This window comes from Branchiostoma floridae, chromosome 10 (assembly GCF_000003815.2).
Source record: "Branchiostoma floridae strain S238N-H82 chromosome 10, Bfl_VNyyK, whole genome shotgun sequence".
Lineage (NCBI taxonomy): Eukaryota > Metazoa > Chordata > Leptocardii > Amphioxiformes > Branchiostomatidae > Branchiostoma > Branchiostoma floridae.
In genome coordinates, this window is record NC_049988.1 from 10,235,212 (window position 1) to 10,254,396 (window position 19,185).

Sequence of the window (19,185 nt, forward strand, 5' to 3'; positions counted from 1 at the left end):
GTATAGACTGGCATACAGCTTGGTGGGGACTCTGGGGTTCCATTTCTAGACTGTTCCTGGGGGAGGAAATCACTACCTTATGCTGCATGTTACTGTGTGTATACTGCAACTGTGGGGTGACACTTTAACCCCAGAATCGGATCATCAAAATGTACAGGCTTGTGCAATGTAGGGCTTGAAATACTGGGTACATGTGCACTATTGTACATCCAAAACTGGAGCTGTGCACATAGATATAAAAATATATTTGCGTAGGGTTACATACTTCAAGCTAATATGTACAGTAGAATACAGAATAGCTTTTCAGTACTTAAAAATTGTAAATGCCTTACAATTATGTTTAAGTTAGCAATGGAATTTGGGCTCATTTTAATTATTCAAAACACAAAACTGTAAAAATATTTTCTGACATTCTACTTATTCAATGCTGTGCTCACAGAGTTTTTTCTGTGTATTTTTTGTATTGTTTGGTGCAGCAGTGAGTTTCAAGCCCTGTAATGCATTTACCTGTGTACTACACAGTATGATTTACAAGCCTTACAGGAAATGAGAGAGATCTAGCTGTGATTACATGTTGTGCTGCTATTCCCTACAGTGAATATAGGTCACCTCTGATCAACATTGTCTATATATTCACCCCTCAACACACCAGTAAAATTGATCCTAGCTTTTACAACTACAGAAGAGCTAGTAATTCAGAGTATATTTCCTCAATACAAGTTGTAAGTCCCTACAATACAGTGTGAATAAAGGTTGTAATTTTGTCACAAATTAGACAGATAACCACTTGACATGTCAGGAGACTCTCTGATGGTGGAGCTGCTTTTATTTTGGGAGTCTCCTGGCTACAGCCCCTACAAGCAATCACAGGAACAATTAATCATGCTCTACCGACTATAAACCTTACAGGGAAGATTGTGGATGTGCTCCGAACATAACATAAATATTTAAGAAGGAAGGACGTTCCGAATCCATTTCATTGATTTTGAGAAGCGCTAGAATACTTGTAACCCAAAATGAGTATACTGACAGTAGTCTTCGACCACAAAGGACAACCAAAATGACTTTACTTTAAATATACCAGAACTCCTACTTTTCATACTTACAGAAAACATGATATAGTAAATTGAGTAATGCAACAATAGATGAAATAGTCAAAACATTCATATTCCCCCAAACTATGCCAAACATCATTTCCCCAATGGTGAATTCTCTACGGGAAGCTTTTAGATTTACCATCTAGATGTTAGTCTATTTGTAAATGCTTACTCAAGGTCATCCCTTGGCAAACATGTGTGTATTTGTTTGGTCATGGTCAAGTACATAAGTCTTACTCAGTTACTGGGATGCTCTCCAATGTGTCTACAAGTTCCTTCACCATAAGTGAAAGTACTCCTGTAAATCCAACCAGGAATTCCAAAGTGGGTATTAATTTAATCAGATATAAACAACAACAACACAGAACAGTAACTATCTTACCACAAAAATACTGGTATCAATGGTAACATGAGAAATCTTTACAGTAACACTGGAAGATTTTCAAGAATGTTTTACTTCAGCGGATGTTGACAATAGTCATGGTTTAATAATCAACTTTGTGTTAAACTCTGTAATCTTTATTCCATCAATTAGAGCATGTCAATAAGGACAGGTAGATTGTGCAATACTGGTCCTGCTTGTCAATAAAGATTTATACTATAGAAACTCTGGGTTCTTTCTCTGGTGTGTCTGTCTACTGTTATAGTTCACAGTTGGTGGTGACGGTGAACTAAAATATCTCTTGTGTTCTCAGGCTGCGTCACTAGCCTGGATGCTAGAGCGAAAGGTATGTAACCAAATATGCAGATCGTCGCTGGCTATTCTTAGTAGGACATTGGGGAGGGGGGCAGCGGATAAAATCACGTACTATTCCTTCCATGGCGAGAGATTGAGATCTTGCCGTGGTGATAATAATAGATCGGGCGTGAGTTTCTAGGGACAAGGTTGTCATTTTGTTATCTTGAGTAGATTGGGGAGAAATTGTGGGTTAAAAACAGGCATTACACGAGCCACTTCCGCGGGCTTGAGTCATCCCGGTCTACCGGCCAGGCGGGGTGACATATCAGCTGTGTCATAATTTCATCACACGGAATTTGAATTGTTTGGCCTTTCGGGTCTGGGTCTTTTTAACTTTAGATACTATGTCTGTCAACGACGGTTCTACAAAATACTGTAAAAATCGAGCCAAGTGTTTAAAAGTAAACGGAGACAAACACCGACACAAACGTCATTCGGTTGGTACTTGGGGAGGGGCAAACTGCCGGAAATATAATGAGATGTCGTCTGATCATCAGGACAAGGACCATCTCGCCTGTGGACATCAAAGGATGTCTTCTGATCGCCTGAGGGTCTGACTAAATGTCAAAGTAAATATGAAAACAAAGGCGATCAGCAAAACTTGATATCAGCCGACTTTTTTCTCTCCCGCAGGCTAAATCAATTGCACAAACTTGGGACTCGGATTTCGAACATACCATGTTCGCAGCCAACACTATGTTACGTGATCTTCCTACTAACATACCTCACGAGCGATGTTGTTCAGGGCCTGGTCTTCAGCCGAGTACATCCGTGTCGTGCTCCTCTTTCTCCCTGGTGTGGCCATGATTGTTGTTTCCTCGGTCTTACAGCGGTGGAATAGTCAGTCGCTGGATGCTTGCTTACTACTTCCAAAATTACTGAACGTTGTGATCCGCACACGAAAATCAACAACTTTCTCGGACGTTCAAAACAAAACCTCCACTATTACTGTGCCGCAGACTTTTACACGAGCTCCCTACGAGTATCCCCTCGGCTCTCGGCTGTTTATAACGGAATTTGCCGTTCTTACAGCGCTGTAGGGACGGAGAAACTAGCGGCTGGAGGGATGTGTGAAGGTTTGTGGCAGCGCCGCCTCCATCTTGGGTGCAGGGCAAGTCGGGGACCCGGATGTTAGGGCACGGCGCGCACGGCACCACGGGAAGGAAAGTAAAAGGATCGTCTCAACTGACTTGAGTCACAATGTAAAGTCTTAGGCGCTTGTGACGTCATAAAGTCACCAGGGACTTATGTTGTGGTTTCGTTAGATTTCTATACTTGATAAACAAATGCACCCGTTAAGCTCAATGTCTTGTCTATCTGTCGGTCTTTTAGCCCTTGAGAAATCATCAGCGGCAGAAGAAAGTCGACCAAGTAATCAACACTTTAATACAGGGTGTTACAGTAAACCCACATGCAATAGGATCATCGGGCTATGGGTGAGTTTTACGTTATAAGATCTTATAACGTCCTTGATTTTACAGAGCCCGTTTATGCTTTCATTTTATCTGGGAATTCTTGTTGTTTCAGGCTGAAACATTGCTTGAAGAAAGTGTACAATCGAGCACTGACGAATGTATTGTTCCGACTCTGGAACGAGAATATTATGACAAATCTGTCACTTTTCTCAATCTAAAATTTTATTTAGGGATGGGGTTTGTTTACCTGCCCAATCTTGAGTATGCCCCTGTTACCGGTGATGTGATAGTTACTAGTATTTCTAGTGAATTTGACTGTCAATGGGTCTAGGACAGCTGTAGGACGCAAACGAGTCGCTAGATGCTGCTTCTGCCAAATGCCAGTTTCTCGTTGAACAACTTGAATTACCCGTGAAGAACATTGCATTTGACATAGACTCACGACAGGCCCATATGATAGACTAGGGTGTAAAAGTAACGTTACTGTAACCTTTATTCACGGGGTAACCCATATCCGTTGCTTTTAAAAACAGAGTATTTAGGGAAGTCGACAGACGGTGGTTTAAAACTGGACATTTCAAAAATATTGCAATTTGAAACCATGTCCTTAGAATTGATATCCCTAAATATCCAGTTCTTTTTTAAACAACGGATATAGGTTACTCCGCGGATAAAGGTGAACTACTGTTACATAGAGGCACAACAACAATGACGATTTGGAACCTTTCAAGTCTCTACCGGCTTCCCTGTATTAAAGGATGTTGCAACCTATTCTCTAACGTGATTTTAGGCCATAACTTATTATCTCTTGTGCCCGCGCCGGTTACTCACTTCGCCCCCGGCAGTGTAGGCGATAGACCACAGTCGTAAATTTTATGGATAACATCCATTGATCTTCCCCTGGTTTCTTAAAAAAAGAAATTTTGTTGCCTTTCGGTGATGGTCCACTTGACAAGAACACAGCGAGAGTCAGTATGATTGTAAATGTAGTAATACAGGGTTACGACTACAGAATAATGTCACAGCTACTGACGTGCTTTTGTCGCTTTCCATGCTTCTTGAATACAAAAATTGAATACAGTTCGGTCGTCAGACAAAGTTGCCTCAATTCTTGTTACAACGTTTACGGTCTGTACTTCCAAAATTTAGGCAACATTTTTCCCCATCTTGTGTTTGCTTTTTTGTTTGTTTGATTTTGTGCCTGCGCATTAGATCAAGATTTGGAGTCTGTATGGGATCATCCATGTACTCGCTGTGGCCTTGTGTGATTGGAACAGCATCTCTTAAGCCACTTTTGGATTGTATTTATACTACGAGACTGTATATATGTTAGATACGATTTCATATATGTCTATGTCATGTAACATGCGAAGAAGTAGGCCATGCACACATTAACACCAGACAAGAAGTAGCATTTCCATTTTTATTGATTCCATGTCTTGATTTTATGCCTTTTTATTGGAAAGTACATACATGTAGTGTACGCGGAGCATTCGATGCTATCTTTGGTGATCACACAGACAGGTGTCTCAAGCTTACTGCATTCTGTACTGATCGGACTATGTGTAACCCTTAACTATTTCTGCCTACAAGCAACTTTACCCTATCGTGCCAAGACATAGAGCCGACATATTTTGTTGCGGACTTCTGTGCAAGAGTCATTTTATAGCAAAATCTTTCCTACCTGCGATTTTTTTGTATCTATCCAGAATATTCCGCACTGTCCAAGTAGAGCTGTTATGACTCGTTTCTTTATAAAATGTGGCTATTTGAGTGGCATACTGGTATCAGCATCTGTACATTTTGTCATTTCTGATGGGCCTTGGAGAAAGATAGCACAGGTGTTGGCAATGACTAAAAACAAACAGAATATTGGATGAATTTTATCAATATGGTACATGTTGGTTTGCTACAGTAAAAGTGTGCAATTTGCAAATAGTAAATGATAATGACTTCTCCATTTCTCTCAACGTAATATTCCGGTGTTCTAGAATGCAAACGATAATTCGAACCAAACCGGAAAAAAAAATGGCATCAACATGGTATCGTTTCCGAATTGTACCCATATTTGCCATTTTCTGCGAAGACGATAAAAAAATTGACAATGCAGTAAATAAGTCTATGTGCCCTTGTATCTTTCCCTATTGCCCTATCTACTCGTATTGGTATAGCTGACATAGAAAACAATTAGCCTTATCTTATACGTTTCAGCTCTTCCTAAGTTTGCTTTGTACAAAGGTTTCCCTGCTGCACAGGAAAGAGTAAGCACTACATGTCCTGGATAGTAAGTTACAGCACACGGTCACACTGAGTACAAAGAACAGCGTCCCGTACTGGTCTAAACCGCAGCCTGTGATATGTGAACTTTCAACATCGCTCAAGTCAAAGGCAATGCATATTACATAATTTATATGTACTTCATAATGTTCCCATACGTTAGAACCAATCTGAAATTATGATTTGTACCATAAGGCAGTTTTTAAGTACTATAGACCCAACATTCGTCAATGATTATTATCATTTCCTTCTTTTTCCATGGAAGATCTGATAAAATCATATGCATTTCCAGCAATTTTTTAAAATATATTTTGTAAGCGTCGGGACCATACACAGAGATCTGTTCCATTTTCAGTGCCCTTTTGTTTTCTACATGTGAGACACACAATTGTTCATAGCACACAATGTTGATCATGGATAGTACATAAAGTATTGCGTTGGAATAGACTTCATGCAAAATGTTACATATAGACTTGGTAAAAAAAAGTGACAACTATCTCCTCAAACTTTTTGGAACTAAAGTTTCAAATAACTTCGCAGAAGGTACGTAACAGTCAATGGTAGATGTTACATATTTTGGCGTTAGAAATGTCTTTCCATCATCTTAGGCAAAGGAAAACTTGCAGAACATTTGCAGAACTATCCTGAACATTTATGATATGTTATTTTTCATATACAGATGTTATTATTGCATAGTTATGTTTTATACAATGCTTTTATAAATAGAAATTTGTACAAGAAGCAAACAGGAAGATATACACATGCATAAAAGATGCTGTACAATCTGAAAATACAGTTTTGAAAACAAGATGAACGTCATACGCTCAGAACCACAGTATATCAGTAGCGTAAAAGGCAGAATGCTGAATATTTAATCATATACACATACTGTATCATTATGTCAGACACGAAAGAGAATCAGATTACGTCAAGCTTTGTAAGTTGTGTTGATAGTGGTGTGGTTATCGTATATTGACAAAGGTGGGGCTTTTTGAAAACCATCATTAGATGTAGCCTCCTAAAAGATTATAGAAGGAATTCCAGCCTCTGTATCTTGCTAAGCTGAGCTTTCTAGTTAGGTTACGTCTTCCTCATTTGAACATTTGAGATAATCAGCAACAACAGGACCGTTCCATACACGTATGCCCTTAAACATGATTTGATAGTTACCTATCTTGTCCTTTAGAATCGGCTATAGCCGCTATAGCATGGCCACTATCTATGAATGCTTTGATCTCGTCTTACAATAAAATGGTTTAAACCTTTTTTGTCGGGAAAAAAATCAGTTTCATTGCGTGTTTCAAGTCTGTGATCATTTTCTTATCAGATGAGATGGTCACTTGTACAAATATAATAAGCTAATGATGTGGATAATCATCAGCACATTGCGGCAGTAGAAGCCGCTAACGACATTTTGTACCTGTGGTAACTCATCAAGTACAGCTTCGACTCCTAGATCTGAGACCGTTATAACCTTCGTTGAATAACATTACACTAACAGACCGCTGGTTGTCTTGAAGGATGCACAGAGTCGGGGGGGGGGGGGCGTACTGTTTCTGGCTGCCATGCCAGGTTATAGAAACCACACATTGTCACCTTTGGATGTTCACCATCAACAATCAATGCTGAAATCCTGTGGCAAAATGTGAAGACGTCGCCTGGCCTTCCTGATGTCCAATACCACATACAGGAACGAACTGTCCTCATTGCAAGTGTACAGCAATGCCCGGAGGAGAAACTGTAACTGGTGGACGAAATCAAAGTGTTGGTGGGCACAAGTACTTGTACAGAGTTGTTCCATTTTGTCCGAGTTGATCCTTGCTCTCAGGCAATGACATTGGCGCAGCAATAGCGTGGATATCCTCTACATGTCATTCTTCTGAGAAGTTTTGATGTGGAGACATTCAAACGGCTAGGGTTGTCCATGTGAAGCTCTTTCATACACGTTTTCTCACCGTACACGCCCAGTCTTCAGATTTTCACTATATACGCTTCCAGTAAATATTAGGTGAGGGATATAATATTGCCACATACTATTTCTGTAATGTCTGGGGTCTGCGGTTGGTGACAGTGGGCAATGTGATCAATTTTGGTTATGTATTATGTCAGTCAATCAAGTTGTCGGTTAACCGGGAAAGGTCAGAGGCCATGGGTCAACGCCATGGCTACCAAAGTTCAACTATTCGGTTAGGGCGTACTATGGTCTTCGGGCTGGCACACCCAAGTTCATATTCCAAACGACTTATCTGGACAATGATGTCACATACACGTATAGTGCTTGATATAACAAAGGTCACTTGAGTCGATAGAAGTAACAGTGTATTTATGATTCATGCATAGAGATAAAAAGATGCTGCTACTCAGCTTCCCACGCAGGTAACCATCAGAGAAGTTCACGTTTCAGCGACTCAGGCAACGACAAAAGATCCGTTTTGAAATCGCGTGTTTGAAATACGTTATGCAGTCACTGTACGTGGGATGTTCACAACATCGTGTGGAGAAAAGGTGCCTCATCCCCGGACGTGCGCTCATAGATGGAGATGGGTACGGTAAGCAGATATGATGTTGACTACGTTCCTGAGCATATCCCCTCGGCATAGGCAGCGGTTTGTTCTCTCTCGCGCAGTCAGCATGCCACGTGACCTCTGCGCGAGTTGACGCGGTTTCCAAGGAAAAGAAGAGTCTATATTCACTGGGATCAGGTCTGTAGTAGCTATCATATTGAGGTCTCCCAAAGCTAGAAACGTATGAAGAAGAAAAGATGGAATTAAGTAATGTTGATGCTTGACCCCTGCAGCTTGAACATTCTGGTGAAATCCTTCATATTTATTTTTTCGTTGTTTCAATAATATAAGATCTCTCCTTAAACGCTGAGGAAAAAAAGAACTCCATTTCGTTTGGGCAGGTTAATTTGGTGCATAAAACAGATTCTGCAGCCATGTTGATGACCTCTTGCCTCTGACCTCTACCAAGTTACATTGTACATTGATTATCATCACGTAAAGATGCAACAAAACCGCAATGATACTCAGGGGTGTGGCAGAAGGGCAGATGTACGGGGTTGGGTACTGATGGGACGCTTGGTATGGGATATGTGTTATGTTGAACTGAAACTGGATACAAATGTTGGAAGGGTAAGGCTTAATGATTATGGTGGTAGGCTGGGGAGGGTAGACACAGGGTTACGGCAGCATGTAAGGAAGGTCTTGATCATGCAGATGAATATTATCCTCTGCTTCGCGAAGTGTACGGCGAACTAAAGCAAACGTACTAACAAAGCTGGTCTGGTATATATCAAAATGGTCGGCAAAGTACATCCAACTAAATGGAAAAGGTGGAACCAATATCAAATATGTCTACGAAAGTACATGTGTATGATGCAGCTGTATGATGTAAATGGACAGCTTATGATAAAAGTGATCAATATATACCCTTACGTAACTCGTAAATCACGCACCAAAGTATGAAATCATTACACCAAAGTGGAAGAGCATCAAATATAGCAAGTCCTGCAGATGAAGTTTTCATTTAAACACGAAAGGACAGTTGGTGAAGATCATTTAAAGTGGTATTTCAGAATTGCAGTAGTCATACTGTACTGATGTGCTCAGAATATCATTATCGTTGTGGAATATTTTGACACCCATCGGGTAAATCTTTCTTGTTGAAAGTTCGGCGTTGATTCCAAGACGCTGGTCGCTGCAACAGAGTTTGAATTCCCTCCACTAGAACTTACGTAATGAAAAGAAAACAAGACACGAAAACGGGAATGTTATAAGCATGCATGCCAGAGGACAGGAGGTAGCCAACAGTGCTGCCGGCAATTTCAGTATTTTCTACAAGACAAGTTAGTTGACCCTCCTGGCCTGCTTGCTTTATTCATCCATATTTGACCTTCAACAGCCATATTCAACCTTCAATCGTATGAAAGCTGATCATATTCATTAGAAAAGTAAAGCTTTGTCAATCGATTTACAAATAAGGTAATAAAATTGCAAATATCATCTATGAATACTAAGAGTTCTTGAAGACGTACAATTGTTCATTACATCATTGCTTGAGTATATAAATGGGGTAAATGAAATACGTACAACGCTAACTGTGCGATCATAGAAGACGGCATATTCATTAGGCTCGCATTATAATTAGGTAATATCAATTGTTCACGTAGTATAAAAGCAATAATTGGTGGTATCGAACAATGTTACAATGTACATCGCAATATAGATCGTTTGATATGTCTTAAGCCAACTCCTATGGCGAGATCTTCGAGCTTCAGTGCCAATAATATGTCGTTTTGTAGCTCCAGAATCTAGCTAGGTTCTTACTGGTACATAGTTCAATACACTACAGTCTTTGATCGATCTTCTAGATGCTTCCTTTTAGGCCCTTTTGCTGCTACAGTCTTGAATGAATTGCGTCTTTCTTAATCGCTACTCGCCAGCTACTTGTACTGTAGTCATACAATATCATAGATACCGTGCATATATCATACAGATTGTGTAAATTGCACTTGAATACGCAGGCAGTCCAGTTCATGAATGCCTTAGAACCTAAGTACTGTGAAATCGTCTGTCCATGTCCATCGCATTGATATGAATATTGTTTTCTGGTATGCATTCCTGGCGCAGTATATACAAGCCTGTTGTATCTCCGTACCCTTCGCCTGGCCCCATCGCTAATGACACTGCTCCGTTTTCGGCCTGACGTAGGCTCTTTAAGGCTAATGGTACTAGTACATGTATCTGGTAAAATATGCTATTACATGCACTAGCAATCTATGGGCAGAACAGCCATGAAGGCAAGCAACTGAAAAGGACGGATACAAAATATACTATTATTACGAGACAACGATATGCAGGTTAGCATATTTGTGAACACATTCTTGGGAAAATAAACAGACTTAGGAAAAGCGACAACAACGGAGTAATCAAGACCATTTCTAAAACCATTTCTAAAATCCAAGATGGTGGACGCGCTACCACATCAACATGCTCTACCGGAATGTTCATCAAGCATTCTACAATACAGATGTGATGAGTAGAAAACACTTTTATAAAGGCATTACGTTACTATTATCGTTTTGAACTCAGGTCGACTACGGGTACGGGTGTCACTGTCAGGCTCGTAAACGTGGATGAAACCCCGGGAAGGGCACGGATACACAACGTACAGGCCAATGCACGGGCTCGTCTGGTCTGAAGTCTATAGTATGAATAACGTGTGTTGCACTATGCATGCCTAGTGGGTACACGTTAACTTTTAAGTATTGAAGCTGTGCTGATATACAGTATTGAGCCAGTCGAGCTGAGACGATTTGCACCACGGCCGACCTAACCCGGGAGATACAAGTTACTCTCGGGCTGCTTTCTGTCTGGGAACAGACCAATTTGAAGCATTGTCCATGCTTGTCGTGGTATTCGAGTCTTGCGTTCGCCACAAAGTCTCGCAATTTCTCAGTATTGTCACGATATCTATGTGTTTATCACTTACCGTATCCATCTTGGGTATCAAAACTACTTATTCAATCTATTCTTATTCGTTCTCCTATATCGATTGTTTTCATGATGTCAATAGTATAGCCGTGACGGTGCCATACTGACGCACACAGAAGATCGCACACTGTCATGTCGTGCGATGCTCACGGTTCCACCACTGTTTACACACGAAAGCGAAAGACAGAGCAGTAGAACACGTCAGCGGTGGCCAAAGACGTGCCACACTTCACTATGCCCTCCCACACTAACCTGACATGTTTCGGACATGTTGTACCCTACACGATTTCTCCTGAAATACCATAACCAATCAGTTCATAATTCATAATCATAGAAACCAGAACTCAGATTTCATGTCCAGTGATCACCATGCGTAAAACAAGTTTGTTCAGGATTGACCGTGAGTTACCTCCTTACCATTATTCTCCAAGTCCCTTGTGATGACAGACACGTGTCATTCAGAAAATAAGCAATGCGGGGCTGCGATCCACAGTCGGTCCGCTCCATGGGTCATACCCTCATCCTAGCTCCCCATCCTTTGCTTCGGTTAAGCGTTTACCTAGTGAACGGGTTCGGTTTTTCTTTGGGCCTGATTTTGAGGCCAGCTGTTCCACTAGAGGAAAGAGAGGAGTCGGATTTGCGCACCTTTAAGGTCTGAGGCCTACGTATTGGCTCCGGGCTGGCCGACATTTTCACCTTGTGCTTCGGGCTGTCCGACCTGTGGAAAAACGTCCGTCCATCATTGAAACATGGCATCTTATTCTGACATTGTGTAAAGCAGAAATCAAGAAAACACGTAAATAAAGGTGGTCTTTTAAGAATTTAGAAATGGTGATTTAAATGCATGATGCACTTGCTTGCAGTATAGATTGTCTTTAACCAATACCATCAAAATTTCATAATGCCCAACAAGAAATCAAATTGGAGTCACATATTAAATACGCATACTCACCTAACAAACCTAGGCGGAGGGGGGCCGTCGTGCTTGTTGTAGTTTACATCCTCTATCCACTTCGCCACGAAGTTTCGCTTGTCCCCTTTCCTAGTCGAGTGTGGCGAGTGCCCCGTCGCATTGTGCTCTGCTGCATTGACATGCGTTTCGTGGGACGGTGGTGGTGGGGGTCCCCGCCTAACTTTGTTTTCGTGCCTAGTCACGGTGTTAAAATTAACGTAAGAAATAACAAGGGGCCAACATAACTACGAGGAGAAGGGCCATGTAATTACTTATTCGTACGGGACTGTGGCGGATGAAACCCAACGAAACATTCATTTGAACGTCATCAGAAGACTTTCAACAAAATACTAAAAACTGTAGAAACGGCTCAACATTATTACATCATATAGATATACCCCATGTTACAGAGAACTTGTGTTATTGCTATCGTGTACTCATTAACGTCGCAAATAATTTCCAACGTTTAGTTAGGTTACACGGGTTAAGAGCTCATTTGGTTTCTTCTTATTAAAAATAAAACAATGCAAGTTTGCCAGATGCAATTTTGCCATGATCATTTTGTTACACCGAGATACAAAACTGTAGATATCCTTGTTGCGTTTATGTAACATGTGATTATTTTTTTAAAGAAGGCATTTTTTTGCCAATGTTTCCACATGGAATGCTATTTTTTCTCATTTTGGATACTTTTGTCTTTGCCTACAACTGAGGCCTGGCATCATCTGGTTCACTACGGTTTTCGGCGATTCGCGATAGTTGATTGAGTCACCTTGTTGTCTTATGAGCTTCAATTAAGACAATCAACATTTTTTTCTGTACAAAAGCTCTCCAGTTTTATTCACTGTCAGGTCCTTATCCTTAGGCGGTCTTTAGTTCTGAAACTACTGCACTTAGATTCGTCATAGGCAGAGCGTTTATTTAGTTGTGAGCAAGATGATCCGAGTTAAGTCATAGAAGGTACAATACAAGGTTTGCTGCCTAAAAGGGCAACAAGTAAAAGTAACAAAAATGTTTTTGTGTCCTCTTTTTTCCTTTTCACTGGGTGACATGCATCGTGCAGTAGACTGAATAGGCGAGTTACTTCTCTGGAAATATTCCGTTTTACACCTGCGCAGAGTACGCTTGCTTACGAAGCGTCCTAGGAAGACAGACTTGTCCACTGAGCATGAAGCCTTTTACTGCTGCTCGAATTTGCTGTATTCGTCCATGTACAAGGCCTTGAGAAAGATGATAAGATATGGCTGACCAATGTCTTGAATAATGCCATCGTGCCATATATGTTTACATTCCTCTACTAACCGTTATCTATCATGCATGCATCAAAGCGTGCCATTGTCCTTTCTTTGCTTTGCTAGAATGTTCCTGTGGAGTGGACATGTTCTTGCGTTAAGATGTGAGTTAGGTCGAAGTTTCTGTGGATGCATAGTGGATTTGACTGCACCAGCTTCTCGACTTCGCATTGTCCGTACAAAAGTGGCTGAAAAGAAGATCCCTGGTCTTGGTTATCGTTGCATGGTCAGGATTATACTTGGTACAACGGTTTAGTATAGTTTAGTATAAGTTCCAATTTGCTACATTTCAATCTTCTGTATTTTGTATTTTCTCACTGACCGACAGTTTGTCTGCTCCTCTGGCTATACATGAAAGAGGCAGTCTTGACTCTGACCTCTTCCACGGTACCACAAAAGGATTTTGAACCTAGATAACGGTTACGCCCCTTGTACCTACTCTCGTTGAACTAGAAGCCACAGCAGGAGGTGAGGTCAGAGGTCAGGTTCGTTGTGTCCTGATTAGTCAATCGTGCTCCACCATATCGTTACCCAGATAGGTCCTTTAAAGGTCGACAATATCATAAAAGTTGAACCCATTCATCTAGTTCGAGGACACAGTTCGGGTTGCGTTTTCTGACGTAGTAAGGCAATGATGAGATCAATGAAGGCAAAAAGAAACGTCACATTTCAACTTTGGGAGCCCCTCCTAAGTAAGCCTAGTTAAAAATTCCGCGTCAAGATGTTCGGATTCCCTTGGAATCGACGACCAGCGAATCTCCGGGTCGTTGAGCGAAACTGGTCCCAGCAAATGGCCCAACGACGCCGAAGACATGGCTCCCGTGAGTCGTGTGCACAGCCTCCGTCCGTTTCCGTGCTAGTCTTGAGAGGCAAGGTAGAAGGCAGGACACAAACCTTTCCGTCATTGTCTGATGCTCTCAAAACCCTATTTGTTACCGGCATAATGTCAGCAGTACGGATTCCCTCTGCCATCATGACAGTCCATCCTGTCCCCTATAGATAAACAGATTCACGGAGTATAACTGATGGTGATGACAACAATGTAGCACAGCACAAATGGGCGACAATATTCCGTCATTATTCCAGAACGCTATCAATCTTACAAGTCATCATACATGCGGTATTGAATCTGACAAGAACGTTACAGAATGGCACAGCCGGTCAGCTGGCGTGTCTTCACATGGTAAAATATTGGACAAGTCTTTGTCGTAAACGGTCTGTTCTATTTTCATGGGTGCAAGTCGGGGTATGTCATCGGAAGGACGCACTTTAGGGAGAGGAAGCAGGAAGCTTATAATCAAGTGACAGGTCCTACCTGGGAGTAAGGAGGGACCGAGATGATGAGGAAGTGCAAAGACTTGAAAATTGTAGAGATCAGCAGGTAGGGGACAGCTAAACGAGGGAGGGCAGATGTGCACTGCTGACGGATGGAGGAAGTTGGATGTATGAACGGGAGGTGCCCTGTTCTCACGCGGCGAACGTTCTCTTTTCTCACGAGAGCATGCGAGAGTACACGCATCAACATGAAGGGAAAGACCCAAACCATGACGTAAGTACGGTGAACACAAAGGAGGGAGGGAAGAACGAAACGATACCCATGATAATTACTGGGACGACAAAGCTCGTCAGTTTACATCAAATGCAGGGGAAACTCATGAAAGCGACGAGCGATTTTAGTTATTGGTGATCGTGCTTCATTTTGATCTGAAGACCTCACCATCCTGCCTTCGCTTCAGGGTTGCTTCTACGAGAGAGGTACCGCGGGAGCTCATCAGGCTGCGTTATGGTTTCATAACCAAATAAGATTTTGTCTGGAGGCTGACAGCGGTAGACATAGTTCAGGTATTCACTTCTCTCCGAGGACCCAAACGTTAAGGTTTTTAGCGACAGTATTGGGCAACCGGGATCGTAAAAGTCTTGTACATATCATACATTGAAACAAATGCTATCTTTGGAGTACTTGCGGTACTTGTATTTGTAGTAGTAATTATTTTGTTGCCTTTGTTTCTTTGAGTTCCTTGAAATTTATAACTCTTACTCGAAGTTAGTCGTTTGGATGTTGCTCGAAATTTGTTGTAGAACACCAATTCATCTTTTGGGCTTTTGTTTCCTTTCGTAGCTGAGCTCAGAAGAAAGACTTTAGTCCTTGTCGAAATTATTTGCGACGTCCTTCATTTTATAGTACTTACGTTTTAATCTCCATAAAATTGCATGATGCATCACGATGACCCTCAAGCAACTGGTAAACAGGTCTTTCATTAAAAAAAAAGATAGATACGGAGTACCGTGCGCAATTTGACATACGTACGTCAGCTGCAGTGAAGTGATATACTGGATATTGAGTCTAAGGTTATGGTTTAGCTGGCATGGTGCACAAGAGCTTGTTGATTGGCTGCTGCGATGACTTACTCATGGTCGTGATGAGGTCTTCTCTGACTCTGTTTGGATTTATCCTGCTCGGTCGGGCCATCGGCATCTTTGTTTGTATGTTTCTTTCTGCCCGATCGCCTGCTTCGCTTGCTTTTGCTTGGCTGTGTATCGGAATTAGCGTCTCCCTCTGCATGCAAGTGCGCGTGCCCGTCCGCCTGTGCATAGCCATTCCTCTGTGTGTGACCGTTGGCTTGCACGTGGGGAGCGTGTCCGTTCAAATACAGGATGGGGTTAATTTCGCCACTGGTGTGGTCGTCATCACTCGTGTGTATGACGCCATTTGCTTGGGGCGTGGACTTTGAAGTTTCGTCACGTGGCATAGCAACTGTTACGGTCATGTGGCCCTCACTGCCCACGCAGACGTCCCCATCCGAGCACGGGGCCGGGCTATTCGGGGATGTGGTGTTGCCGCCTCCTTTCCCGTCCGCCGTCTTGCCGTCTCCCTGCGTGTCCTTCTCCTCAGTCGGGCTTGTCTTGGGCGTGGACTTACCACTCCTCTTTCTATATATGAAACAATATTAATTGAAAAAAAGCTGCTCAGGTCTACGCCCTTTCGTGCTACTTTACAGTCCAGCAACATGGAAAATGTACTCCTCGCGTATTCATGACACCACGTTACACGACAACGAGTAAATCAACAATGACGTCACATCAAAGAACAATGATGTCAACATCCACGAGATCGCACGGGACAATGAGTTATGGGATTGCACTCAAACTTGTCTCAGCATCGACAGGGGTTCCATTCCATGGAAGCATGTTCCAGAATATGTCATACAGGGAGCCGCGCTGGAGTCTGCTTTGTGAGAATTCAAATGGTAGTATTTCATTTTCCAGCGCAGCATATATCCAAAAACAAGCCATATTTTTCAATAGCCACGTGAATGACAGTAAGAGTGAGAGAGAGAGGGGGGAGGGAGAGAGGGAGGGAGGAGGAGAGAGAGATAGAGAGGGAGAGAGACAGACAGAGAGAGAGAAGGAGACAGTAACTTCTTGAAGGTAGGTTTTCACGACAACTGAGTTGACACTTTTGTATGGCAGATTCTGGAACTGCTTCAGGGGACTGGGATGCATGAGTGCCGGGGCGCAATGGTAAACTGTTGGGAAGTTCCGCTGTGGTAGTTCAGGTAGGTAAAGGAGCATGCACGAGCGTTGAAGATGTCGGATCGGAAGATGTGATGATGGTTACTTGTATGTATGTATGTACGTAGGCATGTATGTATGTATGTATGTGTGTTAGTTACTTAGTTAGGTTGCTAGCTGATTCTATGTAACAATGGTAGGCGTCTCTGATAGGCCGCTTTAGTGAGTGTGGTTTGGAATCATTTACAAAATTTTGTAACGAACATAACGGTCTGTGCCCCTTACATTCTTCAGGTATGGTCCATACCATATAACACATTTCATTTCTTTTTAGGCAGTCAGTCAGCTGATATCAGATGTTGGCATTGTCCTTTACATTCATATAAAACGATCACTCGCATAATGAGGACATATGAATAAGACAAATGCAGGGGCACAACGGCTCAGTTTGTTCGTAAAAGAGAAGAAGGCACAGGGCAGATACAATAGCAAGACACGTCCCAATGTCATCGAGGAGGCAGAGACAAAGAAACGTCTACAAAATATCTTGAAAATTTATTTACATATTGATATTCCTTAAATAAACCGCATTAGGTAGGAAATCAATTGGCAGTCCATGTCCATTATGTTTTCCATATCGATGATTTGAATAAAATTTATTTGAATGAGCCACTTGTTTGTGGGTATATCTATGTGTTCAGTCCAATGACAGCCAAAGCCTGACGATTTTACGCTGAATGGTGGCTTCGGTATATGATAGCTGTTACTTCTCAATCTCTACCTTATAGGATTTGTAAGACACTGGGTATTGTGGTCAAACAACAACCACCTGACATGCTGGCCAGAGAATGCTATATGTTTTTTTTCATGCTTTCACACGCTGTGATAAATGTCGTCGCAGTAGTCTTCAATATTTTCGTGGGTACACAATAGAGTTTTATCATTTGTAGAGGTTATTTCTTTACATGTACAAAATTCGGGCATAGTTCTAGAGACGCTTTGTCGCTGCTTTGCAGTTCCTTTCTTACTCAGTACAGTGTCAGTACAGATGAAGAAGCCAGAGAGTGAACAGCAGTACACGGAAGGCACGTTATGCACACACGGGGTGTTGGAGGGATGGAGGGGAGAGGACATGAAAAGGAAAGGAATTATACAGCATGCGCTGAGTACTTCTGGAATCCGTACAGTGATGCCAGAATAGTCTCCCTCCTTTAGATGTTTTGATATAGAAATCAACTGGGAATCAATTTTGCTTAATTGCACATTTTCCCTTCTGCATCTGCAAATGGTACTTGTATGTTGAAGCTTTTTTTTTTCAGTGGGGCTGTTTGGAACTAATCATTGTCCAACCGAAATTCCTTCCAAAATCCCGCGCACGCGCCAGGATACAGCTTATTACATATTCTAGCCTATCGGAAGTCATCCCGGAGAAGACCTTTTGTGAGATGCTTGGCTGTCCCAGTGATCGCTGGTGAAACGATTATTGATCCTCATAATGACGTCACAACCTTACAGGCAACATTAGATGGCAGAAACGGCGGGAAGCCCTTGTTGGAGCACCAGCTGCGCGCTCTCGGCTGAAACATGTTCCATAAATGATGCAACTGAGGAATGCATTTCCGTCTGATTCTGACAGTACAGTCCACATGTGACGAGCAGCAGCGCCACCTGCCGGCGTCCATTGACGCGACAACAGCTGCAGAGAGGTTTTCCACTGTACAGCTCAAAGTTCTCAACTCTTTTGGACAGTTCAGGTGAGGGCCATGTCCTTCGTGATTTCAGACAGAGCCATTGCAGGTCGCACGAAATTTTGGAAGCCTCGCGGGCCCATGAGCTCAGTTTGTTCATGCTTTTAATGAGTTCAAGCATGGTTAACGCCGCCCGGTCCCGCTCAAACTCGAGCTGCGTCCGCCTCCAGGACCACCGCCCTCTTGCGGTCTAGAAGGTGCATAGGAAATCGGAAGGTTTTCGGGCTTGAGTAGCTATTCCAGGAATTGCGAGTATTGCATTCACCACGACACGAGCCGAACTTTAAGATATGAAAGTTACAACAGGACCATGCATGAGTATAAGTCCTTTCCCGGGTGGGAGAGGAGAGAAAGCTCTATGGGAAGCAAGCGTCGTGAATTTGTTCAGAGGCGAAAGGGAGAGGGAATAGTGACGTAGTGACGTGTGTAATTGGAAGGGAATGCGTCAGGCATAGCGAAGAGGATAAACAGTGACAAGTGACGAACAACCGATGCACTTGAACAGTAGTTGTTTCTTGTAACAAAGAACACCGTGAGCATGAACACTCATGTCATGTATACCTCAACAAGCCACCTTAGTTAGAGACACACCCATACAAAAAAACTGTCCTACTTACCCTCTGCGGACCGCACTCCTTTAAAAAGGCGACATGGTGG

The 19,185-nt window shown here is 42.3% G+C and overlaps 2 protein-coding genes across 19 annotated transcripts in view; both read right to left on the reverse strand.

The window, feature by feature from the left end:
* LOC118424027 (leucine-rich repeat flightless-interacting protein 2-like) overlaps positions 1 to 3,213 on the reverse strand; it is a 42,392-nt gene extending 39,179 nt beyond the window's left edge. The window contains exon 1 of one of the 2 annotated variants that reach the window (XM_035832450.1): positions 2,561 to 3,213. In XM_035832450.1, coding sequence (XP_035688343.1) covers positions 2,561 to 2,641 — 81 coding nt within the window. In that variant the 5' untranslated portion in view covers positions 2,642 to 3,213. The remainder of the gene's footprint in view (positions 1 to 2,560) is intronic. The other variant, XM_035832452.1, reaches the window with a different exon arrangement.
* Positions 3,214 to 8,077: 4,864 nt separating this feature from the next.
* Positions 8,078 to 19,185, reverse strand: part of LOC118424015 (disintegrin and metalloproteinase domain-containing protein 11-like) — a 47,114-nt gene continuing 36,006 nt past the window's right edge. For 4 of the 17 annotated variants that reach the window (XM_035832425.1, XM_035832428.1, XM_035832429.1 and 1 more), the window contains 2 exons: positions 19,146 to 19,163; positions 13,576 to 14,260 (listed from right to left, as the gene is read on the reverse strand). In XM_035832425.1, coding sequence (XP_035688318.1) covers positions 14,239 to 14,260; positions 19,146 to 19,163 — 40 coding nt within the window. In that variant the 3' untranslated portion in view covers positions 13,576 to 14,238. Of the gene's footprint in view, positions 8,266 to 9,298; positions 11,742 to 11,975; positions 12,171 to 13,575; positions 14,261 to 15,676; positions 16,199 to 17,408; positions 18,719 to 19,145; positions 19,164 to 19,185 lie in introns of those variants that run through there. The other 13 variants (XM_035832422.1, XM_035832430.1, XM_035832423.1 and 10 more) reach the window with 6 other exon arrangements.